Source organism: Mus caroli, chromosome 1, assembly GCF_900094665.2.
Source record: "Mus caroli chromosome 1, CAROLI_EIJ_v1.1, whole genome shotgun sequence".
Taxonomy (NCBI): domain Eukaryota; kingdom Metazoa; phylum Chordata; class Mammalia; order Rodentia; family Muridae; genus Mus; species Mus caroli.
In genome coordinates this window covers 11846120-11866295 of record NC_034570.1, presented here as the reverse complement: position 1 = coordinate 11866295, position 20176 = coordinate 11846120, and the positions used below count along the sequence as shown (strand labels likewise).

At 44.0% G+C, this 20176-nt stretch overlaps 1 protein-coding gene across 2 annotated transcripts in view; it reads left to right on the top strand.

Annotated features, from left to right (window-relative positions):
- Positions 1–482: 482 nt before the first annotated feature.
- Sbspon (somatomedin B and thrombospondin type 1 domain containing) overlaps positions 483–20176 on the top strand; it is a 32067-nt gene continuing 12373 nt past the window's right edge. Inside the window, exons 1-2 of one of the 2 annotated variants that reach the window (XM_021175817.2) lie at positions 483–764; positions 9398–9592. In XM_021175817.2, coding sequence (XP_021031476.1) covers positions 551–764; positions 9398–9592 — 409 coding nt within the window. In that variant the 5' untranslated portion in view covers positions 483–550. The remainder of the gene's footprint in view (positions 765–9397; positions 9593–20176) is intronic. The other variant, XM_029483482.1, reaches the window with a different exon arrangement.

The window sequence follows — 20176 nt, the reverse complement described above, 5'->3', positions numbered from 1 at the left end:
ATTTTCTTCGTATTCATTAATTTGCCCTTTAAGTGAAGCAAAGTAGCAGTTTTTTTCTGGGTGAGAAAAAGCCACTATAAAAATGCTGCAGAAAGATACTTCTCTGTGCCCGACAGGGCCCAAGAGAGTTGGCGAAGCAGTTGGGAAAAGCCTCCGAGGACTTTCTTGAGCGAGCTGGGGCGCTTGGGGGTCGCCCGGGTGCACAGGGGCTGCATTTTCTGGCGGCTTTCCGGGTGCAAACAGGCACGGGCTACCGCGTCCCCAGACCTAAGGAGGCAGAGTTTGGATCCTGGGGAGAGTGGCCGGGGGCGGGCTGCGCGAGCACCTGGGGCGGTCGGGGGTCTGCTGGTGGCCAGGAGGAGAAGCGCATCCCACCTGGGCCCCAGTGCCACCCGCCCAGAGCCCGCCGAGCGGGCGCACAGCCAGGGCAGCCGAGGGGCGGTGCGGAAGGGCGGAGGGCCGAGGGCGGGGGCTGCTGCTGTCGGAGTTGCTGAGCGCTTGCCCGAGGCTCTAGCTGGGTCCGTTTGCAAGTGTAGCGGCAGCTCTGGCCATGAAGACCCTGTGGATGGTGCTGTGCGCTCTGGCGCGGCTGTGGCCCGGGGCCCTGGCTGGCTGTGCAGAGGCCGGCCGCTGCTGCCCTGGCCGGGACCCAGCCTGCTTCGCCCGCGGCTGGAGGCTGGACAGGGTCTATGGAACATGCTTCTGTGACCAAGCCTGCCGTCTCACCGGGGACTGCTGCTTCGACTACGACAGGGCGTGCCCAGGTGGGTGGCTGGGCGCCGGGAGGGACCGCAAGTAAGCCAGGAATCTTCTGGTCGCTTCCAGGCCAGTCCAGTATCAGCCTTCGCAATCCCAGTACCCCCACCCCTACCCCAACTCCTGCTCAATTCCAGGCTTCCCAGTCGGCTTCATCTAACGTCCCCGTCCCCGAAGCACACCCTCTAACATATGTGGGGATCACCTCTGGGATGTATTCTGTGACTCAAGAACTCTAGCTTCATGGTGTCACCTGGGGCCTGGAAGGATGGTGCTGACAGTTGTCAGGGGTGTGTCCCTGGACCAGCCGTCATCACACTCATTCTGTCAACCTCATAAAGTTTGGGGATAGAGAAAATTAACAAGGCCAGGAAGATGAGACTGTCTCACTTTGTATCAAGCTTGCCCTGGGAGGGGCCTCCACTTTCTTAGAGGTCTGAGGTGTTCTGTGGTGGGCTCCAACATGGATCACCGCTGTTTCCTGTGAGGAGGTTTTCTGTGCTCTTGGAACTGTCTTTAGGATACTTTCCTTACTCAAGTCTCTGTAGTGTTTGATCCAGCCAGCTTTCCTTTAGCATGAGATTTTTTTCTTATCTAACATTCCCATAGCATCTCACAGTTCTTTACCCCTTGGTAGGATTCTGTCAACGCAGGTTTAATTGAACTTAAAGGTAAAGGAAGAAATGAGAAACAAAGTCCTGAAAAACAAGCCGTGCCCAAGAAGTCAGCTCTGAAAACCAAAGCAGCTTTGCTCCTTGCTAATCAGATCAGTCCCAAAGTTGTCCATATGATAGGGTTTGTCCTCACACAAGTCCTAGGAAACTTCTGAGGAGAGGACCCAAGGGCTGAGCCACACTCCAGGAAAGAGAGGCCCAGTAGCAACAAGGCCTCTCTTGCCTCTTTGCTAAGAGCCTATCAATCCCAGGCAGGTCAGTCACCAACCATGATACTGTGGAAGGGCACAGCCAAAAAACCTCCAAGATTTACTGGCGGATGCCCTTTTTGATAAGTTCTCCCCCCAATCCTGTTACAAGTCATCTTGCCTCAGACTAAAAGAAGTTGGAAAAGTCAATTAACCAGAAAATGCAGTGAGTCTGAGCCATGTGTCCCCTTCCCTGGCAACACCCGAAACTGAGTGTCTCAGCTACGTCTCCCTGGGTCTTCCGAGGCACTCATTCTTGAGGGGCTTGCCTATGTATTGATCATAGAGTCCTGTAGCCTTTGGTTTGTAGTAAGCACAGGGATGGTGGGACACTGAAGATGCAGTCTCTACTCCTTAGGAAGTCACTGTGTACCAGAAGCACGGGAGATACCACATGTACACTGTACAGAAAGCTCCCTCTTCCTGCAGGGGACACTGTCCATGACAGCCAGGGATGCCCAACCCCAGGATTGGTTTTGATTTGTTCCTGGGTGTCCTTTCCTACAGTACCGGGGTTCATCTGTCCTTGTGCGTTTTATGCTGTGGCACTTCTCATGTAGCTACTTTTTACTCTATGGCTCTATGTGAGTGAACTAAAGCCCCCTAATACCACCACAGTGGGCTCCAGAAGGCTAATGGGCAGTCGTGTGCACAGGACTAACACGATTGACAGGGGATGAGTAGTGCTCAGAAAGAAACAGGAGCAGGGCAGCGTTGAGATTTCCTCATGCGACTTGGAAATGCATGAGTGAAAATGTATTAGCTACTTTTGGAATTTTCCATTTCATATTTTCAAACAGTAGCTGGCTACAGATATTTAGGACAGAAAAACTAGGGGTAGTGGGGGAGACTTTTACCAAAACAGGTCATCAGGAAGACAGTTTGGAAAGAGATACTTAGAAGATCTGTGGAAAGTCTTAGAACATCCCTGTCCAGTTATCCCTAGGAAGCTTCTGTCAGGCTCTGCAGCTAACAGAGTGGACACAACCAGGGAGAGAGAGAGAGAGAGAGAGAGAGAGAGAGAGAGAGAGAGAGAGAGAGAGATTCCTCTTTGGAGGAATTGGGAGGAGGGGAGTGCCATGAGAGGAACTTTATTATTATTGTTGTTGTTGTTGTTGTTGTTATTGTTGTTGTTTACGGTCTCTCTCTATAGCTCTGCTGTCCTCAGACTCACAGAGATCTGCCTGACTCTGCCTTCAGACTGCTGGGACTAAAGATGTATGCTAGCACACTGGGCTGAACTTTGTTTCTAAGAGATTGGACAGATCTAGGCTGAATCACAAACCCTCCCAGTCATTATCTGGCCACAGAGAAGCGATACAGTCTCTTTTTAGCCTGGGCTGTAGAAATAGTAAAATCATGTTGGATCAGGAATTTATTGGGTAGATTAAGGAGATTAAGTAAGCTTACCATTTTATGAAGAACTCAAAGGCAAATCACAGAAACTGCACGCCTTCCAGGAAGGTTGTGGGTGATAGAGGAAGTAAAGCCAGAGAAGGGTTAGTGTGTGGCAGAATTCAAAAGCATGTCCAAGAGTCCTACATGTACTTTCTTAGGGGTCAACAGAGGGCTATGCAGGCTAAGGAATAGCAGAGCAATAAGGCCCCTTACTGGTGCATGCTCTAGTCAGAAGTTTCTTGTGAAGACACAAAGGAAATAGCAGCCATTGGAAGCTGGCTACTTTGTGAGTCTGCTTATGCATTGCAGGGGAAGGATAAGGGATGGAGGCAGAAGCAGGGCAGAGCTGAGAGGCCCAGCCTCCTCAGCCCTAGGGGAGCTACTGTGGGTCAGGATTGCTGTGGGCCTGCCTCCACAGGCCAGAGCTAGATTTGCAGCTAGAAGCTGCCTGTGATAGCAACACTGGATGCTCCTTGAATTTTCCCTCCAAATATTTATTATTTGGGATCCCTGCCCTCTCTAAAATAGGCATAATGTCATGGTTTTGTCCTTAATGTTAAAGACTCCTGGGTTTAACCTTTACTCGGCCATCCACTGCCCTTCTGGCTTTGGAGAGTGTCTACGGGGTGTCTTGGGGCTCAAAGTTTCTTCTGTGTAAAAAGGAAAATGAGAAGAACACCGCAGGGGGCTGCCAACTGGTTCCTAGAAGGTAATACCTGAGAAACCTGGAACCACAGTCAGCTCTAGGTTCCAGGCCTACCTGCTCCCCTGCTCCATGGAATCTTTGAACCACTATGAGTGAGTGAGTTAAGAATGACATCTTCAGGATGTCATTTAATGGTAGAGCATTTGCCTGGAGTGGGCAGGTCTTAAGTTTGGTCACCAGCATCACAATTTATTTTTCTTTTTTGTAAAAATCTACTCCAGACCCTGGGGAGAAAGGACACCCAAATTAAGTATGTACATTGATATTTATATATGTACATCTCACTAAGATCAGGGAAGGCCTGAACTCAGCAACTCCTCTGACTCAGGACATTGGGGGAAGTGCAGTTGCCCTGTGTTACCGATGTACAAATGCCAAAGCTGAAATATGCAAGTTCACAGGAATGAGGATAGTGCTAAGGCTGGAAACTTGATCTCAGGTTGTGACTAGCCACTTCTTTGAATGGAATTTGTGGTGACTACATACATTTTCCTAGACACAGCAAAGTCTAGAGTCCCAGGCTACTCGGTACTCACAGCTGTCTCATCGATCAGACTCTGTTCTTGTACAACTTTGGGCTTCCTACCCTTACTTTCTGAAGCCCTTTGGCTGACAATAGGACCAATGTGATTTCCAGGATAGCCAGGGATACATAGAGAAAGTCTGTCTCAAAAACCCCAGAACCAACTAACCAAACAAACAAATAAACAAAGCAAAACAAAACAAAAAACTCTCCACTGGATATATACATATATATATATATATATATATATATATATATATATATATATATCAAGAGAGGAACAGACCCAGATTTAAGCTATCCTGCCGGGGAAGAATTTAGTGGGAATCTTGCTTGCCTGGTACCTCTCCCAAGCTGCTAACTCAGGACTGGGTTCTTCTGACCTTAATGGTAAAATCATCGAAACAGTGGGCTATATTGGATCCTTCACAGAAATGTAGCAAAGAGGTAGACATATACATAGCAATTATTAATTCACATAGGACAGGGCAAAACCTGAATAGTGTCTGTGTCTTCTCCCAGATCTCTGGGGAGTCCAGGAAACAAACTGCCTGAAATCCAATGGGGGGAGGGGCACTGTGCTTATGAACACGGCCTCCCAACCAACAGAGAGGAAGGATGGCTTAGATGGTGAGGACTGAGCAAGCTGAAGCTTGTCCAACCAGCACAGTGTGAGAGGGAAGCTGCGTAGGGCCTGCCACCCTGACTTAGCAATGGTGGCCTACAGTCTCAGGTGGCATTTACCCTGGGCCAGCACCCCTCCCTACATCCACCCACAAGTATCTGGGACTCCCAGTACACACTGATACTCAGCCCTTTGTGGGGATTTGAAAGTTAATTGGGATAAGAGCAAATAACTTATTTTGTCAAGGACTAATCTTAGACAATAAGAACAAGAATTGACATAGTGATTCTGTGACACTTGGAGCTGTGAAAAGGCACCAAACCAACCAAACAAATGCTGGGCATGAGACACAGATTTAAAGAATTTTTGAGAGGCTAAATTCGGTCAGAAAATACTCCCTGGTGTCAGCTCTTAAAGTCAAACTCAAGACCATATCACAGAAGTATGAGTTAGTGACATGGTCGTTTTCATGCTATAGCATTGTCCAAATTTTAACATTTGAAACAAATGCATTTTAAAATCAAAGTATTAAGTACTGTTCAAGTTCAACACATGGAAGACTGAGTTAGACTTAGGGATGAAGAAGTCTGGGGAGGACGCGAGGCAAAGAAAGCTTGGAGGAGTCCTTCACAGCCTGTTACAAGCCTGGGAGTCTCTTTGAATGTCTTCTGGAATGTTGGTTTCTCTGATTCCTTGATGACATGATATGGACATTTCTGTTGGACCATACCTTCCCATTCTATAGGCAGAGACCTCTAACACAATGTTCACTATCTAAGCAAGAATGGGCAGAAATTCTCAATCCCCTTGCCTCAGCCTTCAAGTGGTGAGATGACAGGTGTGCTCTGCCATGCCTGGCTACTGGTCAGTTAGCTTCTGACCAGGGTACTAAGGTCCCTGGTCTCTTCAAGTAGTACCAAGAAGATTGGATATCCAAATGCAAATGAATAGAGATGGATGCCTAACAAACTATAAACTTATGGGAGAAATCATTGGCACAATTCTTCACGATGTTGGAGTTGTGAGTCAATGCATAGCCTGATACCGAGCCCAAAGCATGTGTGACATCCACAACAAAATAGGTAAGTTAATCTTCATTGGATTAAAAAATATTTTTGTATGAAAAGACACCAGCAAGAAAGAAAAAAGACACACCATAAGAATGGAGGAAAATATGTGAAAATTATCAACTTTAAAAGGAGTTACTGTTCACCTTACAATTCCATGGCAATAGAAAGTTAAAACTTCAATTCAAAATGGTCAAAACACTTGAATAGAGAATTCTAAGTAGTCCACATATTTGCTCAGTATCTTAATCACAATGATGAGGCTATTAATATGTTATCTATTAATATGTTACCTACTTCAGATACATTCAAAAGGAGAGTGCTCATCAGGAGATGAGCCGTTCAAGGGGGTGTTTTCATGGTGAATGTGGCAAGACCAGAATGGCTCATCTGTCTCTGAGGGGAGCTGACATGTGATATACACCAATGGGTTTTTAGATGGTAAATGAAGCATGCTTTAAAATACTTTTTTAAAAATTGAGCTTTCAATTGCATGTACACTTTTTAGACCAGGTATAAGATGTTTTTATGTGTGAACTGTCAGAAGTTTTCAAAAGTCAGAGGGATTGTGTATAAATGGTACTATATGTCTGGAGGGCAATAGGGAAAGGGGGTCTTATTTTGTAGAAAAGAAAGTTTTGTCTTCTAGCGCAGGAATATGTCTATAACACCTGGATTCCTGAGGCTCAGGCGGCTGCTAATATGCTGAGGTACCTTTCATCCCTGCAATTGGGAGACAGAGGCAGAGAGGCAGGAGCAGGCACATCTCTGTGAGTCTAAAGCCAGCTTGGTTTGCAAAGTAGGTTTCAGGAAAGCCAGAGCTATGTAAAGAGACCTGTCTCAACACAACACAACACACAACACAACATGACACAACACAGCTCAGGCGGAAGCTATGCTCAGCTTAGGAACTGGAGCTGAGCCCCCTTTCCCCGAGGGGCACAACAGCTGAATAACACTGCATTTCTAGTTTTAGATTTTTTTGAGGAGCCTCCACGCTGATTTGCATAGTGGCTGTACCAGTTATTTCTCTAGTTACAATAATGAATTAGGGTGGCTCTTCCCCCACATCCTTGCCAGCATTTACAGTCATTTGTTGTCTTGATAATAGCTATTCTCACTGGAGTATGATTTTAATTTGCATTCCCCTGATGGCAAAGGATGTTGAACACTTTTATAATTTCTTAGTCATTTGTGCTTCTTTTGATAACTGTTCAGTTTCATAAACCATTTTATTTGTTTGTTTGTCTACTTACTTAGCCCAAGACCCAGCCACACCACTTACTTAATTGGGGAGGGAATGCAAAGGTAAACAAAGTGTAGAAAGGAAATTGAAAGGTAGAGGAATTGGTTAATAAAAACAAACATCTTTCATCTCTTCCTAATCTTGTTGATTGTGGGAGTACAGCAATCGCCCCATAAGCCACATGAACTTTGATCTCAGTTAGACAAGGATGGTTTACTGAATGCACACCCCAAAAATGATCTACCAGAGCAACAGTTCAAAGCTGTGAGCTGGACATTTCTCAGGACCAGCTCATAAAGGCTTAACCCATAAAACCCTCGATGAGCTCATATGCAGGTGCTGGAAGTGCTGCCCAGTGGTCAGCCCTGACTCAAGCCATTTAGGACATAGCGATCCATATTGACCTTTAATTTGATGGGTCCTATGTGAAGCTTATAGTTATGGGATTTCTTAAGATTAACAAACCTCATAACATAAAGAACATAATAGGGCATGTGGTTGGCATGACCTTGCTCAGAGTCAAGTAATTTTTCTGCATCAATGACTGGCAGGCATATTACAGCAAGAAAATGAATAGCTGGCGGGCATGGAACAAAATGGCTACAGCTATGCTAGGGGCGCAGGCCTCAACACTGATAACAGACAGTGTGCATAGACCATTTATTAACCTGTTTTCTTGATGTCTGATTTCTAAGTTCTTTGCATATTCTAGGCACTAATTCTGTCAAGTGCATGATTGGCAAAGATCGTCTCCTCTGTTGTAGGCTGCCTCTTCACTCCAGTAACAGTAGCTTTTATATTTGTATGATCCTACAATCTCTGTTTTGAGCCTTATTTCCTGGAGGCCTATTCAGAAAGTCCTTCTGTGACTTCATCTTTCCAGCGTACTCTCTTCTTTATCTTGTAGTGCTTTCAGAGTTTGACACGGAGATGGCTGAGCCACTGGAATAGATTTTTATGCGGAGTGAGAGATAAGGATCCTATTCCATCTTTCTACATGTAGATATCCAAATTTCCCAGAATCGTTTGAAGAGCAAAATAGTGGAAAAACATCCAGATTTTATATGACAGCTGGCAGGGTGGGGGTCTGAGCCCATGCAGGCTGTCAAGATTTGTCCAGAACTAGCTGCCCTGGCTGGAGGTGAGTCTGGGGAAGAGAAACATTAAGGCCTTTTTACCCAACAGCAACCTTTCTGATTACCCAGCCAGCATCTTTCTGTTTAGGGCAGTGTCACCAGCACTGCCTGTTTAGGGAAACAGGGCTTTGGGACCTTGACAGCTATCTGTTCTTCAGTGTGTACTTCTGTTTTCTTTGTCAAAAATGAGGTGGCTGTAGTTCCATGGACTTCTATAAGGGACCTTATTCTGTTACACAGACCTATGTGTCCAGTTTGGTTTTGTTACTATTGACTTACATCTTATCACTGTATTTTCTACAAGGATTGATTAGGAAGTGCTGGACTTATTAATGGATAAGGTAGATTTTTGTTTTTTATAATTATTTTCTCTGAGTTTTTACAGTGAATGTATATTACTTTTGATAGTGTTCTGGGAAGGGAGGAAGAGGTGACAGAGAAAGGTGTAGTGATGCAGTTAGGAGAAATAAGTCCCAATGTTCTCTAGTATTGCTGCATGATTGTGGCTGTTAACAGTCTTTTATTCGAAAATGGCTATTAGTTCCACCTACAGGAAATGCTCAATGTTTAAGAAAATCGATTTACCAGTGACTAATTCGATCATTATACACTTGTACACATAAATATGTACACGTGAAAATATAATCTGGAAACAAAATCACGTTTAAAAATTAGTTGCTGGGATAAAAGTTACTATTAGGCAGGCAAACACACACACACACACACACACACGAGTATAAACTCAGGAGTATGAGGAAGTATTTTGTAGAAATTTACCTGTGTGTCCCTGGCCAACCCTCAGCATCCGGACCTAAGCAGAAGCACATGATTATCAGTTAACCATCAGGCTGGGTGGAGTTCATATCTCTGAGACCTGCTGTGTTCCCAGATACAGGTCATGGCTAAATTTACGAAGTTTACACAGCTAGATAGATTCCATCGTCGGTGTGGGCAGGAACAACCTGGCAGGTGGGCTGGGTTTACTCATGTGTGTGCATGTTGTCATTCTGTTTTCCAGCTCGCCCTTGCTTTGTGGGAGAATGGAGTCCCTGGAGTGGCTGCGCAGGTCAGTGCCAGCCCACCACGCGTGTGCGCAGGCGTTCAGTGCGTCAGGAACCACTAAACGGAGGGGCGCCCTGCCCACCCCTGGAAGAGAGAGCTGGCTGCCTGGAGTACTCCTCATCACAGAGGCAGGATTGCGGGCACTCCTTTGGTACTGGTGTTCTCATGGCTGCTGTCTTTGTTGCTTTTGATGACTTTTTACCACTTCCTGAAAGATCATATGGTGCTCAGGGAAAGTTCCATGAGCTTCAGGGAGGAGGATGGACCAGTCTGCCCAACGTAGATAGGCAGTTCAGGAAATGCTTATTAAAGCTATGAGTAGCCAGCTGCACAAATGCCTCTCTTTCCCTTGCTTCCCTCGGGGTTTTTGGTTTTTGTGATTGTTTTTAAGGCAATGGTCCTTTCAGTTTTGCATGGACTCAGTAATCAACACACGAGCATACCGCCAACTGCCTGACCTTTCCCCTCTTGTTGGGCACTGAACTATATACTAGTTAAGTACTCTACCACTGAGCAACACTCCAGCAGTCACACGCATGAGTATGAATCTTCCTCCAGCATTTGGTTTTTTGGCAACCACTCAACATAACGACAGAGGAAGTTAGACATATCATACAGGAAAGCAGTCATCTAGCCAGGGTAACCTTTTCACTTTCATCGTGATTTTGTTAATCCCACTGGGTGAGAATAATACCATCACTACGATTTTGAGCCAAATTTGAAACAAGCCTTAATAAATACTGGCCAGGACGGTGGATACTGGGCAGATCCATACCCAGGATTCCCAGAGAATGGCCCTGAATTCAACATTAGTCAGATACTAATAAAGGCAAACCCCTCAAGGTTATATACTTCCTGTCATGTATCTGCCATTTACGTGTGACCAAATACGTCCTGTGTTGGGGCAACCAATCTTGTTTACTGAAATGAAGACATACAACTCGTTATCTTCCATGCACAGCAGCCTCCAGCATTCTGGGGCGTTCTCTGTCCTTGGGCAAGTGAGACTTACAGGGTAGAGGTGTTTTTGTTTTATAGATCTCTCTAGCACAGTAGTTAAAGACTTAAAACATAACCTGAGCCTCATACTTTCTGATTAAACAGGACTTTTAATTTATGCACTCACAAATATGAAAAATGGAAGAAAATTGATACATTTCTAAACAGTGATAAAATGATCTTTTGAGACATCCGCCTCTCCTTTCTGGCTGACTGCACGGGTGCCGATGTGGTCAGATTTGTGAGTCAGCTGAGAAGAGTATTTTGTCCAAGTGCAGGGCCAGGCACCTGCACTCTAAGCTACACCAGGCCAGAAAGAGAGATCATTAAAGCAAACAATTCAAGGCCACCTTGAACAACATCATCAGAGCCCATGTCAACAAACAAGCAAACAAACACACAAACAAAAAGAAACAAAAAGAAAAACGGATATGATGTGGTGTAGCTAATGAAGCGGGTGAAGAAGCTGGTTCACTAATGCACCAGAAACTGTGTGAGTCTTACAAAGAGGTAAGCAGAGGCCAGCACCAGTGTGTTGCTCTGGACTGAATCCAGTGCAGCAAAACATTGGCTTTCCTGGGTAGAAAACATCGTATGTTTTGTATAAACCTGGAAATTTTTACGTCAATGTGATCTTTATCAAACAATTTCATTCATTCTTTTTTTTTTTCCCACATACTCTTATTTATTTGTTGAATGTCAATTTGGTGAGAAACATGGGCTGTGTGGTGGGTTATCGTGGGGAGGAAAGTTTACGTGAGGCCCAAAGTCTTGGTTATTTCTGTTGAGTCGGGAGGGACATAAACATCCGATGATCCCAGGAAATTAATCCTAGAAAGTTGCATCTGTGCTAATTTGTCATCCAAGGAGCTGTAAGCAGGAATAATACTGATTTCCTTTCGTCTTGAGGGACAGGAGTTTTGTCTTTTGTTTTTCTGTTTTTGTTTTTTTGGAGATGAGGCCAAGAAATCCTGAGCTGCCCAGAAGAAAGACCAGCTTGCTTAAACCTGATAGTCAGTTGTACACAGATGTAAGGGCTGATTAAAGCTAACATAGGACCACAAGAGACCAACCTGAACAGCCAGTGCTTGAGCAGGGTATGTGGAAGGTAACTCCTCAAGCATGGCAGCCTGGGGTCTACAATATAAGGCCCTGTCTCATCAGTGGATATGGGGTGTGGTGCCACAGGTGGGCAAATGAGCCCTAAATGCTAAAAAACTGCTTCTTTGATTGTTTAAGCTGCGTGTATTCATGTGTTCAGGAACACATGTATGTGCGTGTATATATGTTCATGTGTGCATGCATGTGGAGGTCAAAGGATAGCCTCCGATGTAATCCCTCAGGCACCATTTTCCATGTCCTTTCAATAAGATCTCTCACTAACCTGGAACTGACTGAGCAATTAAACTAGGTTTAATTGAGCCCCAGGGGTCTGCCTCTATGCTTCTCTGGAGCTAGCTAGTATTCCAAGTGTAGAGCCCACTCCCCACCCCCAACCCCAAACTCAAGTCCTCAAGCACTTCACTGACTGAATTGCTCCTCAAGCCCTTCTTTGGCTATTTAAAAACTGAATGTGGAAAATTTGGGGGTTGGTGCCAGCAAGTTTTTGAACTAGAGAGAACTCTATTTTTGGATTCTTGTCTTTTTCCAAAGAGCCTTGGAAAGTCACTGAGGTGTTCTCTGCAGGGACCATTGTAATCAGACCTGGGGTTGGAAAGGGTCACAGTGGACGGCTTTGGTGGAGGTCTGTCACTGATGTGGTCATCACATTAAGCTCAGGGAAAGATAATTATGCAGCTCTAAAGGGGGCATTCACAGAAGAGATTACAGGGCACAGTCCATAATGAGTCCAGGCCCTCGGCAGAGACACAACACAAGACAATGTGATTGTTGTGTGACTGTTGGTTTCGGTGGCTCTACCTAGCAAGAAGAGCATCTACTCTATTCATTCATAGTATTGGGGTGTAGGAGGGGTTTCTCAATACCCAAGCCATTGCACTCCCCAGTCTTGAGTCTCTAACTTACACCCAGGGGACAATGTGCCCCAGAACGTCAGAGCCCTGGGCATCTCTCTTCTGCCTAGAGGTGCTTACTTCTTGTCCAGCAGCTCCAGATCTGCCTCCTAACTCCTTTTCCACATGGTCCCAAATCTCCATCGCATAGCTCCTGCCAGCATACGCCACTGAGGATTTGATGTAATGGTCTTTTGCTTCTTGAAGCTGCTAGTGGTCTTGGTTTACACTGGTGTAGACTTTGTGTTTACACTCCCTTCCTAAATGCTAAGTGCCATTTGCAAAGAAGAGGGACACCATCACAGTTTTAGTCCTGACTTTAGTCCCAAGGTTAATCTCCGTCCATTCCCCCCCCTCGGGGGGGGGCGGGGGAGGTAATTTGCAGTAGTGATTCCAGTTACAGGCTGGCTGGGGAACAGAATGCCTGTTGTATATTGTACTGCAGTGGTTCCTAACATGGGACCCTGGACCAGGAGTGTCTGGACCATTTAGAAACTCATTAGAAATACAACTTTCTGGGGACTGACCCAGAACTGTGGGTCCAGAATACCTGGGGTGGGTTAAGAATTCTGTCTGAATTGTAACACACCTTTTTGGATTGACCAATGATCACTAGAGTTTCAGAATATACCAACATGGCCATGCACCCCTGCCTGTGTCATGGCTAGCAAAAGTTTCCAAAGTGCATCTTCTTTTGTAATAATAATGTGAACAAATAGGAATTTGTTTTCTCTACCAAAGGACCTTTCAGAACTAATGATGATTGGGTCATCCATTCTGCAAAGGATATAGAATATTCAGGGTTTCCCCACCATGTGTTTAATTAAACAAGTCTCCCCACTTGAGAAGCAACTCAGTAAAATCACTGATGTTCACAAATATGTGTGAGAAGATGCACAATTAGGGGAAGAGGCAAGTGAGAGGCAGGACATCTGGTTTGGTGGATTCTTCAGCGCCTGCTTCACACCAGCTCCTGTTCCTTCAGACTCTGAGCTTAGAGAGAAGTCCTCGCTAAGGAGCACACTGCTCTCACAGACTTGAAGGCTGGTTCTCCTCCATCAGGACAGATCCTCCTCTTCAGCAAAACACATAGCCTCAGAAAGGATGAAAATGGAAAAGTATCAGGGAGAAAGGGGACACCTGCCCAGCAAGCCAGATCAATGTAATCAAGCCTGGTGATTAGAGGAGAGGCATGTGTCACGGCCAGGTCACACACTCATTCATTAAATACTCACCGAGTACTTGCTTCCTGCCATGACTGTGGTATGTTTTAGAGATCCAAACCCAAACAACAAGTGTATCCCAGCATGCGGCAGCTCAGGCTCACGAGCACTGTTCTAAGAAGATTCCTGGGCTGGAGGTCGATTGTTCCTGCAAGTTCTCCTCTAACCTCTCCACACTCCCTCTGCCATGCACCAAGCACTACCCCCAATTTTAAAAGCCTGTGTGTGTGTGTGTGTGTGTGTGTGTGTTTTGGGTTGATGTGGGAGCATGGAGGAAAGCCCACCTCAGTGGAAGTGTATTTGTTCTGTCCTGTGGTGACATGTGTACCTAGTACTACCCTCTTGTACCTCTTCCACAATTCCTGTTCATGAAGCATGAGCCTTATCACATGGCATAGTTATACCTTGCATTTGAATGACACAGATATTTTTGGTTGCTTGCTTGTTTGTTTGTTTATTTTTGAAACAAGATCATGGTCATGTAGCCCAGGCTGGCCTCAAACTCTCTATGTACCTGTTGATGGTCTTGAACTTGTGATCCTCCTATTCTGATTGTGCTGGGATTGCAGACTTTGGTCACCTGCTGATATGTGCATGACTTGTTCAGAGAGCTCTCATAAGCATCCATGAGTCAGTTTTCAAAGAAATCATTCCTATGGCTGCTGTAACAAATTGCAAGAAACTTAGTGGCTTAATATAACACATAGGATGCAATTCAGGTCTACTTGGCCTAAAGCTAGTGGATCAGAAATGGTGTATTCCTTCCTGAAGGCTCTTTGGGGAAACCATTCAAGCCTGCTCATGGGTGAAAGGGGCTCCTTGATACACAGGGCCAGAAAGCACAACAGGCACATCTCCAGTTCCATAGGAGTACAAGTTGTAAGCGAGGAATGGAGCTTGTGTATTTAGCCAAAGAGAACCCTGAGCGTGATGTTGAACATACAGCCTGGGTTCTTCTTGCTGCTTTTCGTAAATCAGGAGTAAAAAGAGATACAAAAGGAGAAAAAAAATATTTAATCTTAATGGAATCAGGATTATGAGTTGGTTAATTCTCAGTTTATGAAAGACAGCAGCAATGGTGAAAACATTTGTTCTTAGGAAGGCAGGTTCTAGAAAAAAACAGCAATGCTGTGGCTGTAAGGTCAATTAACCTCTCTGAAAGCTGAGGTGCCACCAATTTAGTGACCTAAACAATTTATTATCTTACAGTTCTGGAGGTTAGGAATCAGACACAGGTTTTACCAGGCTGAGGAATCAGCGGGGCTGCATTCCTTCCTGGGATGTGAGGGGCCAGTCTCTTTTCGACATTTGTGGGCCTAGCCTGTATTGGCTAAACCATCTCTCCAGCTTGTTTTTCATCTTGTGGAGACTAACTACATTCCTTGTCTCATGGTCCTGTCCATTGGCACAGCTAACAACATTGTATCTACCTTCACCCTTCTTCTGAAATCACATCCCCCTTCCAGCAGATATTTTAAAATTCCCTAGTGATTACCTGGGATCCATTTAGAAGATGGAGAACCTTCCTATTTCAAATTCAACTGAGGAGTAACTTGAATCCCATCTGTATATTTAATCCCTCCTAGCTATGTAACATGACATGCATTCTGGAGATTCGAACTTGGAGATCTCAAGGGTATGGTCGCACCTTACTCATGATGCTCAGCTTACACACATGGAGACACGAAAGTTCCGGAAAGCTATTGATTGTTCATGGCTCTCAGGACTAAAATTTACACCTCATGGCTACAAATCCTGTGCTGCTTCCTCTGCATATTGTCATCATTAAAATTAGGATTACAAACTTTGGTGACTAAGTCAAAATATAAAAGCCCCATGAAGCCCGTTAACACAACTACTCTCTTCTAATAAGCTTTTCTCATTAAACTTAAGGTATATAATTATATTTTATCTAAAGAACAAATATAAAAAAACTAAGCTGCTGCACAATACTAAGGTTTATGAACATTTTCCTCCCCACAAAAGGTCAATGTGCATTAATAATAAACTATGTTTCTAGGTAGGGGCTACTTGCCAAATTTCCTCTTTATTCTCTTCGGTACTGTACACATGAAGCAGAGGTTCTAAGCCTGCTTTTGTGGCATGCCCTGTGTCAGAGGGCTTATGAAATTCTCAAAGCAAACTTGATTTACTTTCATGTTCAAAGGAAATATGTGCAGTGCTGTGCTTTTTTTTTTTAAGTGAAATTTGTTGTAAAAGTGAACAATGGTAGGTTCATAGGTTGCCAAATAGTTGGCAAATGGCCTCTGAGCAAAGATGATATTACATTTGAACAGGGCTGCCAACAAGGGAAAGGGAAAGGGGCAGTCTTTTATGGAGAGACTGTGTCCTGAGGCACCAGCTACATGCTTCCACACAGAAGCAGAGGTGGGACTGAAAGCAAAAATAACTTTAAAATTATTTACAATCCTCAAGATATGAAAATTAAACTTTTGGATTATTATTAAAGAGTGGCTTTGGTTCAAAGTGCTGTAGGCCATCTGGCTCCAAGATTCATGCAAGCATGTTGGGGTGGGGGATACCCTGGATCCAAACCTTGCAGCCACTGGGGTGGGAGAAGACAAGTTTCTCAGGAATGCTTTGCTTTTAAGATGTGTCATAAGTCAGGGGTGTTAGGCTCAGGCAAGATGATTCAGACTTGAAAACAAGCCTGGGCCACAAATCAAGACTCTTTCCCAAAACAAAGAAAGAAACAAATAACAACAACAATAAACATTATAACACAGATGATTAGCACAGAAACTAAACAAGAATGGGACTCCTGCAGGCCAGATTGGTCTTGAACCTCTGATTCTCATACATCTATCTCCTGAGTGATAGGATCACACACACACACACACACACACACACACACACACACACACACACACAGATATATGTTTGTGTGTATATGTGTTATATGTGTATGTTATATATATATATATAAATGCATGTTGTTGCTGCTGCTGTTTTCCAGTGCTAGAGATAGTCTCAGGGCTACATGCTAAAGAATGCTCTACTAACTGAGCTACATTCTCAACCCTTGGACAGTAAAGTCTAAAGACCAGAAGGTAAAAGCCAGACATGGTGCATGTGCGTATAATGCCAGTGTTGATAAGCTGGAGTCAAGTTGTTCTCTAGAGATCAGAGGCCACAGTGACCAAACAGCCTCTCTAGAGATCCCATCTCATAAAACAAGGCACACAGCTGCCCAGGATTGACATCTCAAGTTGTTCCTGACCTCCTTGTGCCTGGCACACATTCACATCTGGTCCTGGCTTTGTCTTTGAAAATTGCATATACCTTCCCATTTGGAAAGGTCAGTGCTTTCTGGGCTCACACATCTGCTTTTTCTTGTAGCCACTGCCCTCATCACTGGTGCTGCGGGTACAGTCAGAACTGAAGCCAAGAAAAGGGCTGAGGAGTTGGATAAAGGATTTGGTCTCTGACTAATCCTCCCCAAACACCCGACTCTGCTGCTTTTGTCTGGAAACATGTAAATAAAGGGTTACTCCTCTTAAAAGCAGAAAGAAAGAAAGAAAGAAAGAAAGAAAGAAAGAAAGAAAGAAAGAAAGAAAGAAAGAAAGAGAGGGGGGAGGGGGAGGGAGGGAGGGAGGGAGGAAGGAAAGAAAAAGAAAGAAAGAAAGAAAGAAAGAAAGAAAGAAAGAAAGAAAGGAAGGAAGGAAGAAAGAAAGGAGGGAAGGAAGAAAGAAAGAAAGAAAGAAAGAAAGAAAGAAAGAAAGAAAGGAAAAAAGAAAGAAAGAAAGAAAGAAAGGAGGGAAGGAAGAAAGGAAAAAAGAAAGAAAGAAAGGAGGGAAGGAAGAAAGGAAGAAAGAAAGAAAGGAGGGAAGGAAGAAAGGAAGAAAGAAAGAAAGAAAGAAAGAAAGAAAAAATGAGAGGAAGAAAGAATGAGAGGAAGAAAGAAAGAATGAGAGGAAGAAAGAAAGAGAGGGAAAAAGAGAGGAAGAGAAATAAAGAAAAAACAAAACAAAAGAAAATCTGAAAGAGAATTAAGGCCTGCCATCTTGTGGCAGTCAGGTGCCAGGAAAAATCAACAAGTAGTTTGAAGCTTTTTTTTCTTTTTCTTTTTAAACTAGCCCCCTCACACCAGTTTGCTCATGTTAATGATTTTAGCATTTCATAACCCAACTTTACCCACTATCTGCCCTTAACTAGATTGTTCAGTTTATTAAGCAAAAGGCAGGAGAGGCTATTGAGTTACTCATAGGCTCTGTCCATACAATCTGTAGATTCACCCAAGTTGGACTTGAAATATTTGAGGGAAAATTGTCTATACTGAACATATATAGCCATATGATGTGTGTGTGTGTGTGTGTGTGTGTGTGTGTGTGTGCATGCACATGTGCGTGCACATACAGAGGTTAGAGGTTGGCGTTTTGTGTCTTCCCAGTCTCTCTCCACCTTATCTTTTGAGACAGGCTTTCTCATTGAGCCTGGAGTTAGCTCACTGATTTAGCTGGACTCTCTCCCCAGTGCTAGGATTCTATAGGGACTGCTGCCATGCCTGGGTTAATGTGGTTGCTAAGGCATGGAGCCCAGGTCCAAACACTGTGCAGCAGTCATCACATTACCATCTGAGCCACCTTCCTGTCCAGACTCTTTCCCTGATATTATTTCTATCCACGACTTCTTAACCTTTTCTGCTTGTGACACCCTTTCAACCTCCAAATTTTTATTTCACCCCAAGTGGATACAAATATATGATAGGTAAATAAATAAAATGCTTACTGATAATAAACCAAAAGGAAATTTACTTTAAAATGGTTCTTTTATATATAATTTTACCATTTATTAAAGATGAAAGCAGATATACATACTAAGGAAGTAGATGTGCTTATTTATCTTCACATTAAAAATTAAGTCCTGGTTGAATATTTGATATATAGGACACAAAAAATCTTTGATATTTTTCAGAGTAGATTGATATTTTGATTTTATAACCATTAATGTTGAGCACACTGCTTCACATAAAAATGTTGTACCAAACAGCAGAAGTATGTTTAGGGCCATTTCAGAAATTGTGGGAAAATTTGTCCAATTCTGAAGTCAAAAACCACTCAATGACTTTTTCTTTTTAAAGGAAAGTCAAATCAGCTACCCAAACAACAATTTTTATTTATTTATATTTTTATTGGATATTTTCATTATTTACATTTCAAATGTTTTCCCATTTCCAGGTCTCCCCTTTGGAAACTCCCTATTCCATCCCCCTCCCCTGCCTCTATGAGAGTGCTCCTCTGCCCATCCACTTCCATCTTCTCATCCTGGCATTCTTCTACACTGAGGCATTGAACACCCTCAAGCCCAAGGGCCTCTCCTCCCACCAATGTTCTTCAAGGCCATCCTCTGCCACATATGTGGCCAGCTCCATGGGTTGCTCCATGTGTATTCTTTGGTTGGTGGTCCAGTCCCCAGGGATATGGCCTGTTGACACTGTTGCTCCCTCCATGGGGCTGCAAACCCCTTCAGCTCCTTCAGTCCCATCTCCAACTCCTCCATTGGGGACCCCGAGCTCAGTCCAATAGTTGGCTGCAAACCTCCACCTCTGTATTTGTCAGACTCTGGCAGAACTTCTTAGGAGAAATATCAGGCTTCCATCAACAAGCACTTCCTGGCATCCACAATCACTTCTGGGTTTAATGGCTATATATGGGATGGATCCCCAAGTTGGGCAGTCTTTGGATGGCCTTTCCTTCAGTCTTTCCTCCACACTTTGTTTCCATATTACTTCCTGTGAGTATTTTGTTTCCCCTTCTAAAAAGCACGGAAGCATCCACATTTTGGTCTTCTTCCTAGGATTCATATGGTCTGTAAATTGAACCTTGGGTATTCCAAACTTTTGGGCTAATATTCACATATCAGTGAGTGTTCCTTTATGACTGAGTCACCTCATTCAGGATGATAATTTCTACTTCCATCCATTTGTCTGTGAAATTTATGAATTCATTGTCTTTAATAGCCGAGTAGTATTCCATTGTATAAATATACCACATTTTCTCTACCCATTTCTTTGTTAAGGGACATCTGGGTTGTTTCCAGCTTCTGGCTATTATATATATGGCTGCTATGAACATAGTGGAGCATGTGTCATTATTACATGTATGGAGCATCTTCTGGGTATATGCCCAGGAGTGGTATAGCTGGGTCCTCAGGTAGTACTATGTCCAATTTTCTGAGGAACTGCCAGACTGCTTTCCAGAGGTGTTGTACCAGCTTGCAATCCTACCAGCAATGAGTTCCTCTTTCTTCACATCCTTGTCAGCATCTTCTGTCACCTGAGTTTTTGATCTTAGACCTTCTGACTGGTGTGAGGTGAAATCTCAGGGTTGTTTTGATTTGCATTTCCCTGTGACTAAGGATGTTGAACATTTCTTTTTTTTTTTTGGTTTTTTTTTTTTTTTTTCGAGACAGGGTTTCTCTGTGTAGCCCTGGCTGTCCTGGAACTCACTTTGTAGACCAGGCTGGCCTCGAACTCAGAAA